Source organism: Myotis yumanensis, unplaced genomic scaffold (assembly GCF_028538775.1).
Source record: "Myotis yumanensis isolate MYYU_CA2020_CCGP unplaced genomic scaffold, mMyoYum1.0.hap1 SCAF_17, whole genome shotgun sequence".
Taxonomy (NCBI): domain Eukaryota; kingdom Metazoa; phylum Chordata; class Mammalia; order Chiroptera; family Vespertilionidae; genus Myotis; species Myotis yumanensis.
In genome coordinates this window covers 34396566-34421073 of record NW_027223768.1, presented here as the reverse complement: position 1 = coordinate 34421073, position 24508 = coordinate 34396566, and the positions used below count along the sequence as shown (strand labels likewise).

At 60.5% G+C, this 24508-nt stretch overlaps 1 protein-coding gene across 2 annotated transcripts; it reads left to right on the top strand.

The window, feature by feature from the left end:
* Window positions 1-727: 727 nt before the first annotated feature.
* Window positions 728-24508, top strand: CDK18 (cyclin dependent kinase 18). 2 transcript variants are annotated; one of them, XM_070396460.1, is made up of 16 exons: window positions 728-882; window positions 15495-15644; window positions 15800-15939; window positions 16524-16649; window positions 17461-17517; window positions 18307-18421; window positions 18566-18660; window positions 18909-18971; window positions 19581-19704; window positions 19808-19928; window positions 20562-20659; window positions 20882-20987; window positions 21108-21150; window positions 21854-21944; window positions 22252-22329; window positions 22803-22888. In XM_070396460.1, exons 2-16 carry the CDS (start codon window positions 15521-15523, stop codon window positions 22886-22888), a joined length of 1467 nt encoding a protein of 488 aa, XP_070252561.1. In that variant the 5' UTR covers window positions 728-882; window positions 15495-15520. The 2 variants fall into 2 exon arrangements, with proteins under 2 accessions (XP_070252561.1, XP_070252562.1); XM_070396461.1 differs by lacking the exon at window positions 22803-22888 and adding an exon at window positions 22992-24508 and having other exon boundaries at window positions 729-882.

The window sequence follows — 24508 nt, the reverse complement described above, 5'->3', positions numbered from 1 at the left end:
TACTGTTGTCAAGAACTCTAAAAGGCCGAAACCGGTTTGGCTCAGTGGATAGAGCGTCGGCCTGTGGACTCAAGGGTCCAGGGTTCGATTCCGATCGGGGGCATGTGCCTGGGTTGCGGGCACATCCCCAGTGGGGGATGTGCGGGAGGCAGCTGATCGATGTTCCTCTCTCATCAATGTTTCTGACTCTCTCTCTCTCTCCCTTCCTCTCTGTAAAAAATCAATAAAATATATTTAAAAAAAAAAAAAGAACTCTAAAAGCCAGACTGACCGACTGGACCTGTCTGTGCACATTCGCTCCTGACCAGGTGCTGGGAGCAGGGTCGGGCTCAGAAGGAGGGAGAGCTGCCTTTAGAGGCAGGCCCTGCAGCACATCACCCAGGGCCCTGGCCCCGTCCTGGGTGCTCCAGCCCAGACGGTCTCACCCCTTAGTCCAGGCTCTCCCGGCCAGCCCCGGGGGAGGGGGCCAGCTCCAGGGGAGGGCCGGCAGCGCCCAGGCCTGGGACCCAAACCGGAAGAGGTGCTCGGACAGGGTGCCCAGAGTGGGCAAAAGGGGTGGGCGCCCGGGCAGAGGGAGCCGCGGAGATTGGCAGCTGCTGTGCAGCCCGGGAGGGACGGGGAGGAGTCAACTTGTACACGTGAAAAACTCCAGCGGGGCCGGGCTTTCCCTTCCTCCTCCTCCTCCTCCTCCTCCTCCCCCTCCTCTTCCCCACCTTCCTCACTCCTCCCTGCCCCTCCCCTCCACCCTCCCATCCAGCTCAGGTTGCAGCCGCTCGGGGAGCCGCTCACCTTTCGGGAGCAGGGCCAGCACCTCCGAGCCGGGGCAGGGACCCTGACCGGGCGCGGGGCGCAGCGCCCATCCCCGGGGCCCCAGGACGCGCGGTGAGTCCCGCCGGCGGGGCCGGGAAGGAGGGGCGTGGGGGGGCACCGTGGCGCCGGCGAAACGGAGCAAAGGTGAGCTGGGCAGCTCTTAAAGGCGCCGCTGCCTGTGCTGGGGGCGAGGGGGTGGGGGAGCCTGGGGGAGCGGCGTGGGAGATGGGGGGTCGCGAGGCGTGCTGGGGGTGGCGGGCGATGCCGCGCAGAGGCCAGTCTCAAGTCCCAGGTGCTCAGGAAGGAGGGCGATTTTGCATTCTCAGTACCCCCCCCCCCCCAACCACCCCGGAGTCTGCATCGGGACTCCCTGGGGCCCGAGCTTGGTCTGAACCCCGGCAAGCAAAGTTTTCCACTCAGCGGCGAACCTGGCGCTCTCCAAGTGCCCTTCCTTCGGGGGAGGGCAAGGGTCAGGCGTCTCCGGGGAGGAGGGAACCGGCGAGTGTGGGGCCAGATCGCTGCCCCAAGGGCTTTCGGGGCTCCCGGGAACTTTCTAGAGCGCAGCTGGGGGCGAGACGCGGCCCGGGGTGAAGGTGGAAGGACGCGGGAGGCTCTGCAGGTTCCAGCGCTGGAGGTGGTGGGAGGGGTGAGTGCCGCCTCGGGGGATTGCCGCCTCCTCTGTCTTCCCACCCACGAGCCCAGGGGGGCAGTGGCCCCCTGCTTGGTAGCCACTGGCGAAGGGTTAACAGCCATGGGAAAGGGTGGGCGGCCTGCTGGGCTCAGGGATGGGGCTGGCGGGCTGTGCTGTGCGGGGGACAGGATCAGGCGTGGGAAATGCCGTGCGGAGGACCGTGCGGAGGACCGTGCGGAGGACGAGGACGCAGGCCTGTGGTGGGAGTGACTGTTGGGACTGATTTTCTGTGCGATGGGGTCACCATCCCGCCAGGCACCACTGGCCTCTTTCTGATTCTCTCTGAGCCCCTTCCAGCCGCAGGGGTGGGAGTTGGGGCAGCGAGGAGTGGAGGTCAGTTCTGAGCACCCGATCCCCACCCCCAGCCCAGCTCTCAGCCGTTGCCCAACTGTGGCCTGGGCCCTGGTGACTCACGGACACCACTGGCGTGCCCCTCCTGTGTCAGCGTCCTGTGAGAGCGCCATGTTCGTGTGGCCCTTTCCACGGGGGCTGGGCGTGCAGCACAGTCCTGCACACTGGCCTGAGGGGGCCACATCCTCGAAGACACAGGTTTGCCTGGTCCTCTCAGGTCCCCGGCCTTGAGCCTGGCCTTGGCAGGGGGCTGAGACCACAGTGGCTTAGGGTTGGGGGGAAGTGAGGCAACATGGGCTCCTGGGTTTGGGTCTGCATCCTGAAGGCCGGCTGGAGAGGGTCACCCTGCCACAGCGAAGCTACTGTCTAGGATGGCCCTGCCCCGGCCGCCTCCTGTGTAGCTGATTAGCCAGCGTGGCTGACTTCCCCCACCCCTGCCACCACACTGCCCATTAGGTCCCTGGGAGTCTCCCCGCCTTCATACTCCCCAAACTTATTGGGTTTCCAGAGCTAGAGCAGGCTTCAGTGCGTTACCCTAGTGGCTACCATTTACTGAGTATCTACTCGGTGCCAAGCAGTGTGTCACACAGCTTTATGAGGAGGTGTTATCACCCCCACATGACAGGGGAGGACACAGCTGCTCTGAGAAACCAACTTTCCCAGCATCGTAGAGGTGGGACCCAGCCCACTTCCAGGGGACCCCCGGGCCCTGCTCAGCCTCTGCCCCATCAGAGGAGATCCCAGCCCACCTGGAGCTCCCTGGCTCCACCTCGGCCTCAGGAGAAGGAAGGATGGGGGTGGCGCTCCTGTAAGAGACTCCCGTGTGTCCTGTGCCAGGCAGAGCCAGCCTCTCCGTGGGGCGCAGGAGAGCGGGCACCAGATCTGAGGAACGAGTAGGTTCCTGGTCTGGGATCTCAGGGGCTTGGCTGCCCACCTTGGAAAGCCCCCTCCCTGCCCCGGGGGCCTCTGGGAGATGGAGCTGCCTTCATAGCTGCATTTGTTTTCTCGAAGCCAGACTCTGTCCTCTGCCCACCTGTGCCTTCTTGTGCCCAGGCACACGGGCTCCAGGCTGCTGGGCGGAGCTTGGCTTGGGTCCTCCCAGCTCCTGCCCCAAGCTTGCCTCTCCTTTCCCTGGGATGCCCCATTTGGACTTTTGTGCAGCATCTCCATCTCTCTCTCTCTCTCCCCTGATCCCTTCTTTCCTTTTCCAGTTTGAAGCCTGAGGGGAGGGGCTGGATGGAGCCCAGCTCCAGCACACACCAGCTGTGTGACCCCTCCTTCCCCAGCAAACGCCTGAGCTTCCCCCAGCCTCGGCTGCCTCATCTGGGAAATGGGGGTGTTGATTGGGAGGGTTGTTGTGCGAAGGGAGTGAAGGAACACAGTTCCTGGCACGCAGCAGCTGCTAAGCAACCCGTAGCTGTACGTACCGCTGTTGGTTATTTGGAGAGGGATTTCCTAGTCACGGCGCCGCGCCTGCTCTGGGGCAGAGAGAGACGGAGGCAGGCTTTCTGAATCCCGTCAGGCCAGGCTCTTAGTCTCTTTCCTGCCCCTTCAGGTTGGGGAGGAGCATAAGGGAACGAGGTGGGTGGGATACAGGTTGGAGGGAAACCTGCGAGAGGAAACCAGGAATCTGTGCTGTGGGGACTGTACCCTCTAGCTTCCAGGGTGACTGAGGCAGGCACTGGGAGCTGGAAACCTTCAGCCTCCTCCTCTGAGGCCTGGGGCAGGCCTCCTTTCCCTGGGGTAAGACGACCCCCCTCCCCCAGCACTTAATTAATTGCAGTCCCTGTTCTGCTCTGTTGTCCATGAGGGAGTGGCTGGCCTGGGTCCAGACTCACCTGATTAACTTCACGATCCCTTTGGGAACGAGTCCCATTTCTCTTCCCTAGCCCCGTGTCCCGCCACAACCCCTTCGCTCCCCACCACCCCGGACCCTTCACCTTTGTCCTCCTGGCATGAGCTGCTGAGTGGGCACTTTCCCATCTCCAGGGGGTGGGAGCAGACAAGGGTAGTCAGTCTTGTCGTGTTCCGGTCTCCACAGCTGTGGACACACACGCAGAACCCACTCCAAGGCTGGGCTCACGTCGGTCAGGTAGAGCAGCGGTTCTCAACCTGTGCGTCGCGACCCCTCTGGGGTTCCAACGACCCTTTCACAGGGGTCGCCTAAGACCATCGGAAAACACATAAATAATCACATATTGTTTCTGTGATTCATCACTATGCTTTCATTATGTTCAGTTTGTAACAATGAAATTGAGGGTCACCACAACATGAGGAACTGTATGAAAGGGTCGCGGCATTAGGAAGGTTGAGAGCCACTGAGGTAGAGGGGCTCACACCCAGGATCAGGACACACCAGTGGCTGGGCCGGCAGGAGCTGCCCGCGGGCGCAGCCGCAAATCGGGCAAAAGAGAGCGGCGGCCCATCTCAGCCAGCCCTCCTGTGGGAAGGAGCGCCCATCTGCTCCTGCAGCCTCCATGGTGGCTCCATCTGCAGCGGAGGAGGGATCGGGTGGCGAGGAGGGATGCGGTTTGGCTTTGAACCGAAAAGGGTCTTGATGCTCTCTGCTCACACGAGTGGCCCCGGTGAGACAGGACACCTGGTCTCAGAGACACCTGGCCGGGACTCTGGAGGGGACAGTGAGTGATGCATGGTGGTCTCTCCCTGTGCTTCCGCCCCACCCCCAACATTAACGTCTTCCCTTAGGGCAGTGGTTCTCAACCTTCCTAGTGCCGGGACCCTTTCATACAGGTTCCTCATGTTGTGGTGACCCCCAGCCATAAAATTATTGTCGTTGCTACTTCATAACTGTAATGTTGCTACCTTTATGAATCGTCATGTAAATATCTGATATGCAGGATGTATTTTATTGTTACAAATTGAAGATAATTAAAGCATAGTGATTAATCACAAAAACAATATGTAATTATAGATGAGTTTTCCGATGGTCTTAGGCGACCCCTGTGAAAGGGTCGTTCGACCCCCATAGGGGTCGCGACCCACAGGTTAAGAACCGCTGCCTTAGGGGTCGGGATGGACAAGGTGACTCTATAATGGCTCGTGCAGTCGTTCATTTTCTCCCTGTTGGACGTCTCCCTCCTGTCAACCTCCAGGGTGGAGGCCATGTATGGGCTTTGGGTCAGGGGTCAGTTCAGTCCTGCCTCCGCCATTCAGTACGTGGTTGCCTAGGCGAAGGAACTTGCTCACCCATGTTCGTTTCCTCATTTGGCGAATGGGAGAGTAATAATAGTGTTACTTCATGTGGTTGTGCGGATTCCAGTGAGATAATGTCCACAAACTCCGAGCTACTTAGATGTTGTTGTTAATCCTCACCTGAGGATATTTTTTCCACTGATTTTGTTTCTTTTAGAGAGGGTGGGAGGGAGGGAGGAAGGAGGAGAGAGAGAGAGAAACATCGATTGGTTGCCTCTCATACGCACCCTGACTGGGAGTGGGGATCAAACCTGCAACCCTGGTACATGCCCTTGACTGGGAATCGAACCCGCAACCCTTCGGTTCATGGGCCGATGCTCTAACCATCTAGCCACACTGACCAGGGCCACCGTCTCCTAGCTTCTTGCCTTACCTGGTGGCTGCTAGATTCTAATGCCATACAGGCACTGGGCGCTCCAGGGCAAGGCTTGGCAAACCGTGGCTCTTGGCCAAAGCCAGCCTGTTTTAGTGTGGCCCATGAGCTAAGAATGTTTTTTACCGCTTTAAGTGGCTGGGGAAAATTCCACAGAAGACACTAATACTTGTGACACTTGAAAAGTGTACAGCATTCAAAGGTTAGTGCCCACGAGCACAGCTGACTGGACTCCCATCCGTCTGTGGGCACTTGCCCCCTGGGTAGGAGCGTATGGTTGCTGCAGGGACCGAATGGCCCCCGGAGCCTGAAGCACGGACTGTCTGGCCTTTGCCAGAGACGCTGCTGACCCTGCTCCAGATAATTACAGTCCTCCCAAGGCTCACACTGAAATGTTCTGGAATCCCGATCTAAAAATACTTTCTTTTCACTTAAAAGGAAGTGTTACTTCTTTCAACCTGAGCAGTGGATGCTCATTATGGAAATATTCGATGATGCAAATCAGCAAGAAGAAGTCTTAAAATCACCCACAATTCTGTCCCCCAGGGATAACGACGGTCAGCATGTTAACATCTGTCTTTCTGGATTATAGACAGTGTTCGTATGTACATGTGTACATGGGGGACACATGTATGTCTAGCACACATATAGCTTTTACAAGTTGTATACATCTGCCTTTTTTTTTTTTTTTTTTTTTTTTACTTAAAAACACATCTCCAACTATATGCTGTCTCTCATGGTCCTAAACCCACTGGGCTTATTCTCGTATCTCTGACCCCTGGGGGACCCCTGAGGTGCCGGGCAGGCAGTCGGCCCTGCCTGTGTGAGATTCAGGGCTCAGTGGGCCACAGTCATCAGCACATGGGTGGTGGTTTCCACCAGTGGAAAACATGAGGTCACCAGGAAGAGTGTGTACAGAGGGGGGAACAAAGGGCCCAAGAGGGAACTCTGGGGAGTGCGGACGCACAGGGACAGGGAGAGGAAGTGAGTCCGCCAGACACAGATACGGAGGGAGAAAGAAGTAGGAGGAGAAGCAGAGGCCAAGGGAAGGGAAGCCGAGGTGTAGAGCCCAGGGCAATGCCTGGTGCCCAGCAGCTACTTGTGAAATTAGAAAGTGACAGAGAGTCGAGCCCCTCCCTTCAAGAAGCCTGCGCTTTTGGGGGGGGGGGAGGGGAGGGGGAGGGGGAGGCAGGTGCCATGGATGGGGCAATTAGAGGACAGGCGAACAGCGCTGTGCAGCGGCTTCCCAGAGGTGCCTTGGAGACAGGGAGGAGTGGATGGGAGGTAGGGGCGTCCAGGCTGAAGCTGTGGCCGGGGCCCAGCCTGGTAGTTGGGAGACCAATGAGAGTGCGAGGAGGTGGTTTGGAGAACGTTGACCCGTTGACCCGGGTGCTGTTGGAATGCGGGCATAGGGTAGTGTGGGCCAGCCTGGGGGTGGGGTGGGGGCTGAGAGTGGAGTATAAATAGGAACACGGTCTAGAAATGCTGGGAAGCCCTTCCCTCCGGCCCTCCCTGCTCCTGAGACCGAGGGGTCCCCAGGGACACCAGCCCTGGGAGGCCCCTGCCGTTCCGTTGCTAAAGTTGGGCATGGCGAGAAATCAGAGAGCTGTTCACCAGGGTCCCGTGACAGGTTCTCATGTTGGGATGAGGGAAGGCCAGAGAGTGGGGGGACTTGGTGCTCTTTTTTCCCCTCCTCCTACTGATATGTAGAAGATGGTGAGCACAGCGTCTGTGCTCAGGCAGCCGGAGAGGAAACCGACAGAGCACCCCCCTTTGGGATTGAAGGGCGGCCTTAGAGAAGTCTCTGGACTCGGGACCTTTGAAAGCATGGGCGGTAGGTGAGGGGCCTTCTTTGAGGATCTTTAACAGTGGGCAAGGGGCTCTCTCCTCTGCCTAGAAGGCGAGGCGGGCCTTGCCTGGAAGCAGGAGGAGGTGGGGATGGAGGTCTTGCTTCAGCCTCTGGTCTGGTTCTGCATGGCCAGGACCACAGCTGACAGAAGGGCGCCTGGTCCCATCTTATCACTTGCAAATCCAAAGCCTCCCCAAAGATTGCAGGCCAGCGGCAGCCGGGTCTCCACAATAGGTCACAAAGAAAGTACCAGAATATGGTCTCTGTCCCTCCATTTCTTGAGCCTCAGGGAGCCAAAGAGAGTGAGTGTCAGCAGGGTTGCTGTGGGGCCACAGAGAGGGGCCAGAAGCGGGGGAGTCAGGGAGTCAGAGGGGTCATCTGTAGGGGTCAAGGTCAAAGTCTGAGCTTGGGCCGTGTGCCTGACCCAGGAGTCTCTGGAAATCTGCCCCTGAGGGATGGGAGCCTATGAGGAAGGCCTGACACCTTCCCTCCCCATAAGCCCCGGAGGCCTCAGCTTGACGTATGTTTGGTTGGAATCTCTCATTCGGACTTTTCCCAGCCTTAGTCCATCCCTCACTGTGGGGCGGCACCTGTCAGCCAGGAGACCTCTGCAGGCCTCCCTTAGGAAGCTGCTGCCAGGCAGGAAGCTGCCCCCTCGGCCCCAGCCCACCAGCTCCCCACTGCCGTCGAGGCCAAGAGCTGGTCGGAGGAGGGTTAGGTTACAGCTGAGGCTTCGAGTCCAGCTGGGAACTGATGGTCTCCTGTCGGTCGTCTTGCTTCCAAACGGCTCCTGGAACGAGGAATTCCCAGCTTTCATCTCACTGGTCAGGGGAGGGTCGGCTTGGCGCCAAGCCCTGGGTCAGGCATGGGGTGTAATGATGAGCCAGACCCAGTCCTTGCCCTTAACAAGCTCACAGGTAAACGAGGGAAATAGACAAGTGAACAGGACCGGTTGCAAAGGGCTCTGCTTGAGGGTGTCCAAATGCCGCGGGGGCACGGAGGAGGGGCGGCCTGGCTGGGGCCGGCGGGGTTTCAGGCTGGAGGAAACGGGCAGCGTAGCAGGTGTCTAGGGGGAGGTTGCTCCTGGATGGAGCCCTGACGACGTGAGCACTTCGCTGGCTTTTCCCGAGGCCCTGGCCCGCCATCCAGTGTCCCACTTCCCGCTGAGAGCCAGGAGAAGCGAGGCAGAACCGCGTCCAGGGGAGCCTAGGGCTGCTTGGCTTGCTGTAGTGTGTCCAGAAAGAGGGCAGGGCCAGGCCCGCCCCAGTGCTGCTCAGACCCTACCTACCAAGCGTGCAGCTGGCCCGACAGGAAGATAAACCTGGACACAGGTCCCTGGTGGCCAAAGGTGCCCGGAAGGGAGCCAGCATGCATTGTACACAGACAGGCCTGTCCTCAGTGGGGCTGATGTTTCTACATCGGTAGAGGAAAGAGGCTTAAACAAGCCTTTATGGTACAGTGGCTACGGTCTGAGCACCTGGGAGGTCCCGGTCGGCGCCAGGGAAAGGAAGTTGACTGCTCTTGGCCTGAAGGGCACCCCAGTCTAGATGCGCGCAAGCCTCGAGGAAGCATGTCATTCAACCCGGAGTGCAGCTTCTCAGGGGAAGGACACTGGAGCTGAGCTTGGAGGTGGGGTCACCAAGGGGAAATGAGGAGAGGCGTCCCAGGCCAAGTGAACGCACGTGCAGAGCTTCGGGGCGCAAGCGCGGTTTCCTCTGCAAATGAACGCCAAGCACATTCCACGGAGAGGTGAGAGCTGAGACAGGGAGGCAGGGGCTACAGCACCAGAGGCCTGCTCTGCTGGCCCTAGAGTTTGCCCCCCCCCCCCCCCCCCCCCCAGCAGGGCAGTGTTATACTGAAGGGGAGTGACAGCATCAGAAAGCCGCTGAGAAGGGCAAGTCTCGCAGCCTGGTAGGTGGGTGGGAGGTTAGGTATTATCCCCATTGAGCAGACAAGGAAACTGAGGCTCGGGTGTCTGCCCAGGTGGCAGTGCTGGGTGGGGGGGTGGGGAGAGCTGGGATTTCTCCCAGGACTCCAAACTGCAGACTTTTGGAGAGCAGGCCTGGGCGGCATGGGGCGCTCACTGCGGGACGTTCGGTCAGGTAGGGGCTGCAGGGGCTGAGCCCCAGACACTGGGGGCTGTGCTAAGCCTGTAGGTTAGCACAGCGCTCTCTCTCTCTCTCTCTCTCTCAAGGCCTTTTCCCCTCCCCCCTGCTTCCTGCATTCCAAGCAGAGGCTGTGGAGAGTCCTGTTGCTGTGTGCAGGGCATCTGCATCGGCAGGGTGATGCAGGCCGCGCAGTCTTCCTGGATTCTTGCCACCCAGAAGGCCCAGGCTGGCCGCCTCTCGTGCAGGTCGGAGCTGGGTGGGGCGAGGTCAGTGATGAGGGCTCAGGGCTTCGGCTTCTGCCCTTGCCTCCCGGCTACAGGCAGCCACGGGATGACTGGCTTCCCCTGAGGTTCCTCCCAGGCGAGGAAACTAAAACCTCAAGCTGTGCCGGGCGGGCAGGGTCGGTTAGAGGGTGAAGGACGAGATGCTATCTGCGGCTCCCGGCAGGCACCGTTCTCACTGTTCTCACCATGTCTGAAGTCTCAGTTCCTGACGTCTGCGCACTTGGTCAGCTGTGGCCTCTGGTTCTTTTGAAACCTGCAGGGAGCGGGCAGCAGAGGGTGTCAGCAGGAGGCGGTCAGCCTTGGGACTAAGGGTCAGACCCTCTGGGCTTCAGAACGTGGGCAGTTGGAAGCGATATCCTCCAGCCCCTGCCCCTGGGCCCACAGAGACTGAGATCCCAAACAAAACAAAACAAAAAGGAACTGGGGAAGTGCCCGACGTGCACCCGGAACAGAGTACGCACTCCTTGGGCTGAGAAACAGACAGCTGTGCCTGCTGTGTGCCCGCAGCAGGAGGCGGAGACCAGAGCGGGCCCGCGGGTCGTGCTCTTTGATGGAGGGGCACCCAGTGGTCCTGGAGGCTCAGCGAAGCTTCTGAAGACCCGAGACCTGAACTGCATGCAGGGGTGTGGCCTGCAGCAGAGCTAGGGTGCTAGGGAGGGGAGAGGGGAGAGCAAAGCTGGAGAGGAAAGGGGTCCAGATCTTGAAGGACCTTTGGTGCAGGCTGGGAGTGAGGCTTTATTCAGGAAGAAGGCAAAGGGGCCCCTCTAGGGGTCTGCTGGGGGACCTCCAGCCTGCTCCCTGGAGGTTAAGAAGGGAAGCTGACACCGCCCCCCGCCCCCAGCTCAGAGCACCTATGGGCTGTGAGGGCATCTGTGAGGGGTGTCTGATGAGCTTTAGATGGGGCCCCTTTGCTGGCACATCTTCACGTCTGAGCAGGAAAGCGGAGGAGAGCTGGCATTTGCTGGGCGTCTCCCTGAGGCTGGTGCCGTGTCATGTCAGCTCAGGCGGCATCTCCATGAGGACGTCCTCTGGACATCAGACACTTGCCCAAATCCCATTCCTCCCCAAGCCATGCAACCCCTACTCCCAGCATGCCTCATTTCCATCCTTCTGGTTGCTCTGGCCTGAAGCCTCAGGGTCCTGCTTGGCCCCTTCCTCGCAGCCCGTGTGCAGTCCTGCGAGTCCCTTTGGCTTGCAGATGCCTCCAGAATCCCACCTCTTCTCCCCACGCCCACTGCTCCCACACTGACCCAGGCTCCGCCATCTCTCTCTGGACCGCGGGTAGCCTCCTGCCCACAGTCTGTTCTCAACAGCACAGCCAGAGGGAGCTGTTTAAAATCTAAGTGGCTCGGCGGGTGGGCTTCAGTGGTTGAGCATCGACCTATAAACCAGGAGGTCATGGTTCGATTCCCGGTCAGGGCTCATGCCCAGGTTGTGGGCTCGATCCCCAGTGGGGGGCGTGCAGGAGGTAGCCGGTCGGTGATTCTCATCATTGATGTTTCTCTCTTTCTCCCTCTCCCTTCTTCTCTAAAATCAATAAGGATATATATACTTTAAAAAGCAATATATCATTGTAAAAAATAAAATAAACTCTAAGTGGGATCACATCTCTCATCCACTTGAACCCTCCCAAGTCCTGAGGGGCCCCAACATGATCTGCTCTGCTCGGTGCTCCCCTCTGGCCTCCTCTCCAGCCACAGCCACCCCTCCAGGTCCCCACTTCTGCCTCAGGACCTTTGCTCCTGCTGCTCCCTGGCTCACCTGCTTCCCCAGATTCCACATGACCTGCCTCCTTCCCTGGCCTACTTGGCATTTTCCCAAGAAGATGCCACCTTCTCAGGGAGGCCTTCCTACCCACCCTACTTACAGTCGCCACGCCCCCCCCCTCACACCTTCGGCTGTATTTCCTCCATTGCACTTGTCACCACCTAACGTTCTGTGTACTGTTTATTTTACTGTCCGCGCCGACCCTCCCTGCCTTGATTAGAACCCGTAATGAAGGTGGGAAGGAATGTCTGTTTTGTTCACAAGATTCCTGGGGTCAACAACCGTTCTTGGCATGTAGTAGTTGTTCAATAAATAATTATCAAATGAATGACCAGAGCCAAAGCAAAGAATTATGTAATGTCATCGCCTGCTGAGGGGCCCCAACAGCCTGCTGGTGAGAGCACCAGATTTTAAACCTGGGCTGGGCTGGCTTTTCATGCAGGGTGGGGGTAGAGGAGCCTGGAGGAGGAAAGAGCACCCACAGCCTCGGGCACAGGGAGGGGCGGTGGGGAGCATTCCAGTTAGGAGGCCACACGGCTCCTTTCTCCTCCTCCTAACACGGCGACACCGGGAGACTCTGAGCAAGTCAGTTCCCCTCTGTGAGCCTGGGTGCCCCCGTGGCCAGCGAGGGGTTGAGACGGTGCCTTGTGCGACGGTCCCAGGACTCCAGCCCTTTCTCCTGGGTGCGCAGTGGCCTCTGGGCAAGTGTCTGTTTCCTCCTGGCCCGGCTCCTCCTTCCTCCTGTGCCATCCACTCCTCCTGCACCAGCTGGACGTTCTGGGCTGGCTGGTGTGTGCCCAGGAGGAAGTGGCAGGAGGTAGGCTGGGAACTTTTCAGACTTACCTGGGCATGGGGCACAGGAAGGAAGGCCTGCTGGGCGCTCTGCCTGCCCAAGCCCGCAGCTCCTCGCTCCGGAGAGGGCTGTGCTCCTTCACCACCCCCCACCCCACCCAGGCCAGCATCCCTGGACGCCCGTCTCCCTCTTCCCCTGGCACCAGTCGCACGGGGACAGCCCCAGATGGCTCCCTGGCCTGGGGACAAAGGCCACACTGTGCCCAGCCCTGGGCTGGCCTCAGGCTGGGTCACACTGAGCCCTTCTGTCCCCATATGGGGGTGGGGGCAGGCGCCACAAGGTGACAGGCCATTTTCCTGTCTCCCTTCCCCCGCGACCCCCAAATCTGAGGAGCTGACTCTCCCAAGGGAAAAGTGACAGAGGCATCTTGTGTCTTGAGCTAGGAAACAACAGACCATTCACTGCCCAGGCTGCCCTGTCACACCCAAGACCCTGCTGGGTTCAATGCCCCGATTGTCTCCAGCAGAGAGAGGCAGCCACTCTCTGCCATGGTCACCACCCCTGCCACCTGCTCCCTGTCTCCATCCGGAAGTCCATCCCTACATCTGACCTCCATCGCTCCCGCCGCAGTGACAGCCACTTCCCCTTGGGCTCTCCTCAGGCCAGTGGAGGACAGCTGGTCCCCATCTCTCTGCCTCGCTTGGCCCCACATTCCTGCTTGAGTCAGCTGTCCCCAGTCTCCCCCCCCCCCCTTTGCTCCCCGCCCCCCGCCTCCCCCAACCCAAGTGGGTGGCTCCTTGCTTCTGAGGGAACAGGAGGAGAGTAGGTACCATTCAGGGCTGGGATCCTTTATCGTGTAGAAGTTGGGGGCCTCTCTCCCAGAGGCTTTTAATGAGCCCCCTGCCCTCCTACACAGCGAGAGCAAGGACGTGAGATTCATGGTGGCTCCTGGCGGATTCCTGAGCACAAACCCATCGCTCCCTGCCAGAAATCCCAGGCGGCAGGTCGGCTTTATGGGGGTCCCCTGTTTTCAGAAGGGGGCGTGGCTGTCTCTCTTGGCAGAGCTCAAACCTCAGGGAGCCAAGTGCCTGGCTCCCCCTACCCCCCGGGTAACCATGATCGAGACTGGGGCGTCAGTCTGTGCCTGGCAGACATTTCCTCCCCTTCTCGGGGTCCTCCTGCTCCACTCAATGTGCTCTCTGCCCTCGGCTCCTCCCCAGCTTGCTCTCAGGGGTCCCCATCGCAGCCAGGCGGGCAGTTGGAACCCAGGCACATCACCCTTCCTGTCCTGGGCCTCAGGTGCTTCCACCGCGGCTCATGTCAGATAGCGGGGATGCTTTTTAAGACGCACTTTCCCGGGCGTCATCCTCAGAGCCTCAGTTCCAGAATCTGAGGGTGAGACCCAGGAATCTGAATTTAAAAAAACAAACATATTTTTATTGCTTTCAGAGGGGAAGGGAGAGGTAGAGAGAAATAGAAACATTAATGATGAGAGAGAATCGTTGATCACCTGCCTCCTGCACGCCCCACACTAGGGATCGAGCCTGCAACCTGAGCATGTGCCCTGACCAGGAATCGAACTGGGACCTCCTGGTTCATAGGTCGACACTCAACCACTGAGCCACGCTGGCCGGGCAGGAATCTGAACTTTTTACAAAGCTTCCTGGTGATGCTGATGCTCTGCCAGCTTGTAAACCACTGACCTTATAATGGAGTCCTCTCCGTACTCCTGTCATGCTGGGCACTGTGGGCCACAGGTGGGGTATGTGTAGGCCCCGTGTCACTGGGCCCATGTGCCCCTCTGGCACAATGCCTGGCACGCAGTAGGTACTCAGTCCTCGTTTGTTGAGCTGAACTGAGCGAGACTTCAGGGCCCACTGGCCGAGGGAGGCTTAGCTGGCAGTGCAGACCCAAGGCCTGGGTTCTGAGAGGCACAAGCCCGAGGAAGGAAGCTTGGCCATGCCCAGTGTCGGGGCTCCGGGGAGTTTGGGGACCAAACTTGAGTGCATTTGGGGGCAGCCAGCCAGGAACATTCAGGCCCAGGGAAGGGACCCTTTTCAGGGTTCTTTCTGGCTGAGGACAGAAGGATGTGATCATTAGGCAAAGCAAACATGTTACTGACCCATAATCCCTTAAACCAGGAGGATTCAGGAGGGGCCTGGTTGCCTTGGCAACCTGGTAGTAGCCAGTGACAGGGCTGAGAGCATCCTCCGTGGATGGGCTGTGTCTGGTGCGTGGGTAAAGCTGGGGGAGGGGGAGGGTGGCCCCTCCCATCACAGGACTGGCCCCCATGCCATCCTGGCAGATGTGGGTGGGGGCCCTTGCGAGACTCCTGGGTCCCAGCCCCACTGCAGCCGAGGGAGCGTGGGCAGAGCAGGGTGAGGGGGCGGCCACAGTGGGAGCTTATGAAACCGTGGTGGGGAGGAGGGACAGCCCTGCTCTGGGTTTTCAGGGCAGGACACAGAAGGAAGGGTCTGCGGGAGGAAGCAGTGCACAAGTCTCCTCACTTCAAGGGCAAGGGGGCTGAGGAGCTGCAGGGAGAACCCCTCTGGCTGGGGAAGGGCCCCCCAAGAGCCAACAGAGCGGCCCGCCCCTCCCCCCCACTGTTCTCTGCAGTGGACACCCTTCCCGCTTCGGGCTCCTCGAGGGACCCTCTGTGTGTCCCCTGAGACCTTCAGCTGCGCCTGAACACCCACATCTCAGCTGGAGATATGGGCTGGGCCAGCTCAGATGCACACACCTCCTCCCTCACTTTCCCCTCCATTCTGTCTCCTGGGGACCCAGGACGAGCCAGCGAGGAACCTCCGGGCGTTGGTATGAGGATGAATGGGGTTTGGACCAAACTCTGTCTCGAGGGTGTAAGCCGGGCTGATACTTAGCTTATAGGCATCCATTAGCGAGGCTTACCGGCTGCTATGTCCAGGCTCACACACAAGTTGGTAAAGAGCTGCTGGCCCGAGGGCCATCGGGTTCTGGTGCCCTCCGTCCACTCAGCCTTCCTTCCAGAACCCCCTCGGCATGCCATGCTGCTTTTATGAGCAATGCCGTATGGTTCTGATTGATCCTTATTGTGAGCATTTCCCAGGAGCAGGGAATCCTGGTGGATTCACAGGGAGGGAGAGGGTTGGGAGCTGGAACCTGTGAAGACTCAACCCTGGCTCCCAGGTCAGGGCCACAGAGCTTGATGGAAAGGCCAAGACCCACCACTCCCTGTTGCCTTGTTCTCATGACTGGCTCTCCTCACTTCTTCCTCAGGACCTGCTGCCTGGTCCGGGCCGATCATGAATAAGATGAAGAACTTTAAGCGCCGCTTCTCCCTGTCCGTGCCCCGCACCGAGACCATCGAGGAGTCCCTGACTGAGTTCGCAGAGCAGTTCAACCAGCTCCACAACCGGGACGGTGAGGGTGAGGACACTCCCCCCAGCCCCTCCTTGCCCTCGACCACCACGCTGACCACACCCCACACCGTCACTGCTGGCCCTGGGGGAGGACAGAGGGAGGACGGGGACTTCCCTTCGGGCAGAGGGGCAGGGAGGGGAGCTGATGCCTCTTCCTCTCAGATCTGCAGCTTGGTCCTCTTGGCAGAGACGCCCAGCCAGAGTCCAGCACCTTCTCCCCCACCGACGGTGGGGAGGAGCCCAGGCCGCCGTCCCCCGGCATGCGGTTCCGGCGGCAGAGCCAGCGCCGCTTCTCCATGGAGGTAGGGGCTCTGGGCCGTCCCGTGGGCCTGGCAGGACGCATCCACTCACGTGTGCCCGGGAGGGAGGTGGCCTTGGGCCAGACTTCATGGGTCCAGATTCCAGCCCTGCCATTGATTAGCTCGGTGACCTTGAGCACCTTTCACAACCTCTGCATACTGCAGTCACCTTGTGTTAGAATGGTCACCGTGAAGATTAGATGAGCTGCCTTGTGCCACGTGCTTGGAACATTCCTGGTACATAGCAAGGGCCAGACAACTGGACTATTGTTCTTATGACCCAGGTGCCCAAGTGCATGAAAAGTATGCGTCCAGAATCATAGTGTCCGCAGGAGCCTCAGTGCACAGGTGGGGACACTGGCCAGAGAGGGGAAGGGGCCTCCAGAGCTCACGTAGCAACAGGCCGGGTGTTCACGGAGGTCTCTGAGCACATGGTTGAGGCAGCTGGGAGCCTGGGTCGCAGCCTGTGGCTTGGCCCCGCGGAGTTGCTCTACAGGGAACGCCGGGCCCAGGGTGAGAGGCGGGGGTCTCACAGCACCAGCTGCCCCGGAGCCAACACTGCCCACGTCTCATCCTGGCCACTGCAGGACATCAGTAAGAGGCTCTCTCTGCCCGCGGACATCCGCCTGCCCCAGGAATTCCTGCAGAAGCTGCAGCTGGAGAGCCCGGAGCTGCCCAAACCGCTCAGCCGCATGTCCCGCCGAGCATCCCTGGTGAGTCCCCAGAGCGGCCGAGATAACCAGGGTGGGACACCCTCTCCCAAACGTGGACACGCACATGGTTTGGCCTCTGGGCTGAGGCCGCAACAGTTTCTAGGGACGGTCCCGAGCCTCTGGCGCCACCTGCTGGTCAGAGAAGATATAGCCCTGCATCCTTGGTCAACATTCACTCTATGGCTGGGTCCCACCAGGGCTGGGGCTGAGCCTCCTCTGGGCCCCAGGGTCTCCGCTAGAGTGAAATCAATAGACCAGCTGGCACGTGCTCTCCAGTCCTGGCTGCCATCCTATTTCCTTGGGAGCATCTTCCTAAACACACAGACTCTGGTTCCCACGCTAGATACCCACAGAATCAGACTCTGGGTGGTAGGGCCCAGGAATCTGTATTGTTAAGGGTTGGGTATCACTGAGCTAGAGGAAGGGTGCTGATGAGAGAGGCTACTGGGGTGGTGGGTTCTGAACTGGGCATTCGAGGTGCAGGGGAGGAAAAGACAGAGTTCCTGGAGCTAGTAGTCCGAACAAGACAGAGATAGACAGGTGACCTGTGCTGAGGCAGTCCCAGGTCTGCAGCCCGGGGCTCCACACCCCCCACCGCTGGGAGGAAGGAACCCGCTCTTCCAAGGCCTTCCTCCTTTAGCACAGGGATGGAGGGGAGAGGAGAGGAGGGAGGATTTGTGGCCTCCGTTGTTCTCTCTTCCCGATGGGGGGTCTCCCTACCTTTCCTCCTGGGGAGGTGGAGCGGGGGAGGTGTGGTCTCGGGGCTGCTGGGGCCTTCAAGCTCACAGGACCCTACTGCTCTTCCTCTCAGTCAGATATCGGCTTTGGGAAACTGGAAACATATGTGAAACTGGACAAACTCGGGGAGGTAAGAGACTGGGTTTGGTCTTCTCAGGGCAGCCAGCAGGATGGTTAGGAGTGACAGGGCCTTCCCCGGCCCTCCCTGACCTGCCCCCTCGCTGCACCTGCCCACAGGGGCACACGATCTTGGCTGGGCAGCTGGGCTCAGCCTTTGGCAGGTGCTGAGGGGGGTCCAGGTGCTGGAGGAGGGTGTGAGGATGGAGTGGCCCATGGGCCCTGGGCAGGATCCAGTGTATTTTTTTCATGCCAGTATTTCTTGTCTGAGTTCGAATCCGAACTTGACCATGTACTAGCTCTGGGGCCTTGGGCGTGTTCTGCGACCCCTCCGTGCTTCCGGTTCTTCCTCGTCAAATGGGGATCCTAACTGGTCCCCCTTACAGGGCTGTTGAGGGTCGAAGCGGTCACTATGATAAGCTTGTGGACAGCACTCAGGTGCCTGGCATGTAGCTAAGTACTGTCAGCTGTTTCTGTGATCATTGCACCAGGCTTTATGTTCAAGGCTGCCAGGGGCAAAGGGCTACAGAGAGAAAGAAGGTGGCCCTTTCCCTGCAGAAACCCAGAGAGACCTACCCAAACCTCAGCAGCAGGAACAAACTGGCGTTACAATAGAGGGGCGCTGGCCTGCTGGGGGCTGGGGGAGGACAGTTCGCTCCGAGCGGGAGGAGTTAGGGATGCTTTGCAGAGAGATGAAGGGAGAAGGGGGAGTCACAGCCCCAGCAGGGGCACAAGAGGGGGGCCCTGGGCAGAGGAGAGTAGCACCCGAGTGTTGCTGGGGCCATGGGGTTCTTCTTCCCAGGGCACCTACGCCACGGTCTTCAAAGGGCGCAGCAAGCTGACGGAGAACCTGGTGGCCTTGAAGGAGATCCGGCTGGAGCACGAGGAGGGGGCGCCCTGCACTGCCATCCGAGAGGGTACAGCACCCCTGGGGCCTGAACTCCTGAGGGCTCCTGGGAGGAGTCTGGGGGTGCGGGTCATTGCAGGAGTGGGGTCATTGCAGGAAGAGGGGGTGTGAGGGGCACGTGGGGTGCTGGGACCCAGGTGGCCTGTCTCCCCAGTGTCTCTGCTGAAGAACCTGAAGCACGCCAATATTGTCACCCTGCACGACCTCATTCACACGGAGCGGTCCCTCACCCTGGTGTTTGAGTACCTGGTGAGTTGGGAGCTTCTACCCCTTGTGGCGGGGGGTGGGGGTGAGGGTGAGAAGAGGGGAGATTGGGGATGTCCCAGGTCTTGTTCGACAATCAAGTTCTCAGATGTTCCAGGCCTATGGGGCAGCTTGGAGCAGGGACCTGTCCCACTCCTGGGCTTCGGCCTACACAGGAGGGGAGGCGGGGGGCAGGGGATGGGGTTCCAGCCCGGTGTCAGGACAGGCTGGGGCTGAGCGGCTCTGTGTTCCAGGACAGTGACCTGAAGCAGTATCTGGACCACTGTGGGAACCTCATGAGCATGCACAATGTCAAGGTGAGCGCCTCTGGCAGGGACCCCACGCTCAGGCCCCGCCCATCTCGCACCCACCTGTCCTCAAGCCCAGCGTGGGAACTCACTCACCTCCAGGGCCCTGGCTGCTGAGGCTGCTCAGAGCTTCAAGTGAGGACGGAGGGAAGGGGCAATGCCATTCAGAGAGGACCAGGAGCTGTGCTGAGCACCTCAGCCCACCATACAGACACATACCCTCTACCCCCCCCCCCCCCGTCCCCACCAGCATGAGTTTCCCCACCTGGCAGATGGGAGCATGAGTTACCTGGCGGGGTGAAGGGAGGCTTCTGGGATGCATGACCTCTTCTGGTGTTTGTCAGAGCGTCAAGCGCATACATCCCTACACGCTGGGCTTCCTGGCCTGGAACTGTCTGCCCTCCCCCATCCTCCCGCCTCCTCCGTGTACCTGTTGCTCTTCCCTCTGGATGGGGTCCCTGGGGGTGCGTGGAGCCCAGGAGTGGCCGCAGTGTGGGCAGGAGAACCAGTTGGCTCTCCGGGTCCCTCACCCTGCCCAGTCCCTGTCCCCATCCAAGGCCCAGCCATGGGACATGTTCCCCCCTTTCACTGCCCCCCTTCTCTTCCCTCCCGCCCCAGATCTTCATGTTCCAGCTGCTCCGGGGCCTCGCCTACTGCCACCGCCGCAAGATCCTGCACCGGGACCTGAAACCCCAGAACCTGCTCATCAATGAGCGGGGGGAGCTGAAGCTGGCGGACTTCGGTGAGGACACAGCCCCAGGGCCGCCGGGAGTCTGCCAGTCTCCTTAGGATGCGGGCGCCCTGGGGGAGGGCAGGCTGCGGCTCAGTGACATGTCTGTCCCTAGGACTGGCCCGGGCCAAGTCAGTGCCCACGAAGACCTACTCCAATGAGGTGGTGACCCTGTGGTACAGGCCCCCCGACGTGCTGCTGGGGTCCACCGAGTACTCCACGCCCATTGACATGTGGTGAGTGAGCGTCCCGGGACCTGGGGAGGCGGGGGGAGGACCTTCCACACCTCCAGACTCCCTTTGGCTGCCCCACGTGGCATCCTGGTGAAGTCTGAACCACACTGGGGTTCCCTGTCTCTAAGTAGACCCCTCTGAGCTGTGCTTCTGAAGTATTTCCCCGGGGTCCCCGGGCTCACCGGAGGCCCCACAGTGAAGACGATGGTCTGCCCAAGCATCCGTTCGACTGGATATTTTGGAAAGAATATATTATTTTAAAAATTTGCATGGATATTATTTGTTATCGTATGAACTCAAAAACCAAAACTTAAAACCCAGGTTTCCGATGAGTGCCCTGGGGGTCTGCAGGAGAGCGGATGTATGACTTGTCCCCTCCAGTGGGGAACACAGAGTGGACAGGGTTTGAGACAACACAGCTTAAGGAACTGCCACGGGGGTGCTGGCCGTGCAGACACAAACCCCACAGAGTGAAAGGGGAGCGGGCAGCGCGCCCTAGAGCCCCCAGACGCCCCCATAGAGGCTGTAGTGGGGGCTGGGCCCCCCACCCAGCGCCAGGACGTCCTGAGCCCCCTGGGGTAGGGCATCGAAGGGGAGCAGCCGTCCCTGACGTGCGCTGCCCGTTGCTCCCCGCAGGGGCGTGGGCTGCATTCACTACGAGATGGCCACGGGGAGGCCCCTCTTCCCCGGCTCCACGGTGAAGGAGGAGCTGCACCTCATCTTTCGACTCCTCGGTCAGTCTCCTGCGCTCCCCCAATGTGACCACCAGGGGGCGACAGAACTCTGTCCCGCCCAAGCGCATAAAGGGACTGGGACGAGCCGCTGCGCCTGCTCACAGCAGGGCGGGAACCCAGGGGCCTTGGCCATTTTCTGTCTCCTCCCTGACATTGCACCCCTCCAGGTCGCCCTTGTCCCTGGCCCCTCACCAGGCCCCCCACCCCTTTTTGTCTCCCCAGGGACCCCAACAGAAGAGACGTGGCCCGGAGTGACGGGCCAGTCTGAGTTCCGCGCCTACAACTTCCCCCGGTACCTCCCCCAGCCGCTCATCAGCCACGTTCCCAGGTAGCCTGCCTCCCCAGCCTCCTCTCCTGCCTGTGGTCCTGGCTGCCCCTCCCGGAGGTGCACACACCCTCCCTCCCACCCCGCCCAGGCCAGGCCTGTGCCAGCTCCTTCCTCCTGCAGGTTGGACTCCGAAGGCATCAACCTCCTGACCAGCCTTCTCCTGGTGAGTGTGCCCGCCGCTGGGCCAGGAACGGGCAGCCAAAGGCAACTGAAGCCCACGACCCCACCCCGGCCCGGCACCCACCTCTGTGCTCACCCGCTCATACGTCAGGACTGTCCCTTTCCGGCCACTGTCCACCCCCATCCCCCCACCCAGGCCCAAGAGAAGCAGTTTCCCCGCTGACTTGGAGTGGGCGCACTCAGAACCAAAACCCAATTCAAACTCACTGAGTGGCTGTGTGGCTTGGGCAAGCTGCGGACCTTCTCTGTGCTTCCGTCTCCTCCACGCAAAGTGCAATCGATCATCCATGTTTTATAAGACGGCCCTGAGGCCAAATCGAGTTTATGGAACACACTTACTCTGGGGCATGCCTTTAATCCTTAAAGCACACAAAGAGGGTACTTGTTGGTGTGACATGTTGCTGTTACTATTACCGTTGTGATCGCGGTTGCTTTAGCGGCTGCATTTCCATCCCCAGAGGAGGTCACGCTCCCGAAGTCCTGTGTCTCGTTTTCCTGCTGGTGGGACCTGGGCTGAGGCTGCCTGGGGTTGGGCTGGAGCTGGGAGCTGGCAGTGGACCCCAGGGCCTCTCAGTTTGGACGCGGGCCCCTCCCACATGGGCATCTAGCTTAGCTTAGGGGGACCGCTTCCCAAAGGGGTCCCTGCAGCCCGCCAGCCGGGACCCAACCCACCCCTGTGCTTTCAGTATGAATCGAAGAGCCGCATATCAGCAGAGGCAGCCCTGAACCACCCCTACTTCCGGTCTCTGGGGGAGCGTGTGCACCAGCTCCAAGACAGTGAGTGGCGGGGTGGTGGGGGGAGGGGGAGGGGAACCCCAGAACCCGGAAAGGGGGCAGCAGGTGTGGGCAGAAGAGCTGTAACAAAAAGGCCAGAGGCCCTCGGTCCAGCTGCACAGCCTCGGGCCAGGGCTTCCCCTCCTTCGGTTCTCATTTGTGAGCAAACGGCCAAACTGTGGGTCTGAGACTCTGCCTGAAAGGCACAGTCCTAACTGAAGGGGTTCCCCAGCCAGGGGGCGCTCCCAGCTCCATGCACTCTGGGCGTCGGGCCGGCTCCGCCCAGCTCTCTCCCTGTCCTCCCCCCCAGCTGCCTCCATCTTCTCCCTGAAGGAGATCCAGCTCCAGAAGGACCCAGGCGGCCGGGGCCTGGCCTTCCAGCAGCCAGGTAGGGCCTGTGCACCGTTCCCCCTCCCCCACCGCGCTTAGTAGAGGAGACAGGACAGGCTGCTCCGCCCCCTCGGGGAACAGAGATGGGGCCCAGCAGCCCCTCTTGTGATGGGAAATCAGCATGGCCTCCTGGACGTTGGCTTCTCTTCCGGGGGCCTGTGGGGAGCAGGGAAGGGCTGGTTTCCCTATCTCCAGCCCAGGCTTCCTCCTCTAGTGTCTCCCTCCTCCTCCCCCACCCGCACCCCCACCCCACCCCCACCCCGACAGAACTGGCTGCCTCTCACAGCCCTGAAGGCCCGCGCTCTCTGTGCGTTCTCTGCAAGCTCTGAGCTCTCCAACTAGCCTGCACCCTGGAGAGCCGCACTTGGTCTCAGAAACAGCTGATGGCCTTTGGAAGTGATAGGCACTTTCCATGCCTTAACTCATTTAGTCCTTAAAACACCTGAAGTTGGCACTATTCCTGCTCCCCAGTCAATGCAACGGAGGCTGTGAAGAGGTTAAGTCTCAATTGCATGCAGCTCCTAAGTAGTGGAGACAGGATTCGAACCCAGGACTGACCGGCTACCAAGTGCGTGCTCTTGCTCGCTCTACCCCCTCATTCTGGAGCACGCCCTTCCCTCCGGCCCCGGCTGCCTCACTGCAGTCCCCTCTGTTCTCCAGGACGAGGGAAGAGCCGGCGACAGAGCATCTTCTGAGCTGTGCCCACCCCACTGCGGCCGGAGGGAGAGAGGGCACACTGAGCAGCTGCAGGCAGGGTGGCTTCTGCGGCCCTCGGAGGACGGAGGACGGAAGATCGAGGGCGAGGCCGGCCCGGAAGACCTCTGGCAGCCCTGCTGGCCACAGCTGGGTCCTGACCTGCTCCCCACATCTCCCCGGTGGCCTCGGCCCAGACACCAACCCCTGCATCACCTGCCCTGGGAGGGGGTGAGGGGCAAGGAAGGACCTCGGACGCTTTTCCAACCCAAAGCCCTCGGGCACCAGCGTGGGGCCCACGAGGCCAGGAGGACCCAGCTGCCGGGCTGAGCACTGTGCCCTGGACATGCCTCCCCCAGGGCCTGCCTGTCTCACCAGTTTGGTAGATCCCCTCATGGGCCCCTCGTTCCCTTCTCCCCTCTGAGAGCAGGAAGCGACATGGCACCTTTCCAGGACCCTGGAATCCTGGGTGCCAGTTTGTGTGCCAAAGCACCTGAGGGGCAGGGGCCCCCAGGGCCACTGGGGAAATAGTCGGCCTATCCCCACTCCATCACCCCGCCTGCTCCCATCCCCCCTCCTGGCCAGAGGCCCCGAATGCTGCTGGATGCCCGCTGAGTCCGGCGGCCTGGCACCGCCAGGGGCACTCCTGCGCCTCCGCCGCCCGCCGTCTCCCTAGTCTGAAGGGGACTGACTGCCTTAAGTTGGAGGGTGGGAGCACGCACTGCCCTTGGAGCTCTGACCCGAGCTCCTACCTGCCCAGCCTTTCCCCAGAGCAGCTCCTGCTTGTCTCACCCGCGTGCTGATAAGCCAGCCCGGAGCCAGGGTCCTGAGGACAGCACCCAGATAGGCAGGGTCACCCCGGCACTGGTGCCAGGCTGGCCTTGGCTCCTTGGGCCTGGCACAGCCTCCCTGCCCTCCTTCCCAGCCCCTGTGGCCCTGTCCTTGCTCCGCCCGATCCTGGCACCAGCCGCCCCAAAGGGTGGTCGTGAGAAGGCGAGTGTAAATGCTAGCCCGAGGTAGAGGAAGGTGGGGTGGGCCAGCACAGGGGCTGGAAGTCTGAGGGGCCTGGGCCCCTGGAGAAGGGCCTCCCCAGCACCCCTTCCGAGCCTGCCTGCTGTGTCCCCAAGGGCACCTCCACAGGTGGCTGAACCTCGAATATCGAGGCCAAGGGGAGGCCAGGCCCGACCTTTCCATACCAGCCCCTGCCCTGCCCTGCCCGCCCTCCGCCTGAGGGGCAGCCCTGGAGGGTCTTTGCCTCCTGCAGGGCACCCCCCCCCCCCCCATGGTACTGGTACTGTGAACGTCCTGGGACTCAGCACGGAGACCGACGCCATATTTAATTCATGTACAGAAAGGAGCCGCAGTCTCGCGCAGAAAAGCTGAGTCCGACAGATTGATGCCAAAGATGGAGGCCTTCTGGGCCTCAGGGGTGCGGGTGTGTGTGTGTATGTGTGTGTGTATATATATAAAGTGGAGAGAGCGTT

Bases quoted from the DNA above. Each gene is read 5' to 3' on its own strand.
- CDK18 (XM_070396460.1), top strand. From the start codon at position 15,521: ATGAATAAGATGAAGAACTTTAAGCGCCGCTTCTCCCTGTCCGTGCCC. The intron at 15,940-16,523 runs GTAGGGGCTCTG...TGGCCACTGCAG, and splicing joins AGCGCCGCTTCTCCATGGAG to GACATCAGTAAGAGGCTCTC. The intron at 22,330-22,802 runs GTAGGGCCTGTG...CCTGCTCCCCAG, and splicing joins CCTGGCCTTCCAGCAGCCAG to TCAATGCAACGGAGGCTGTG.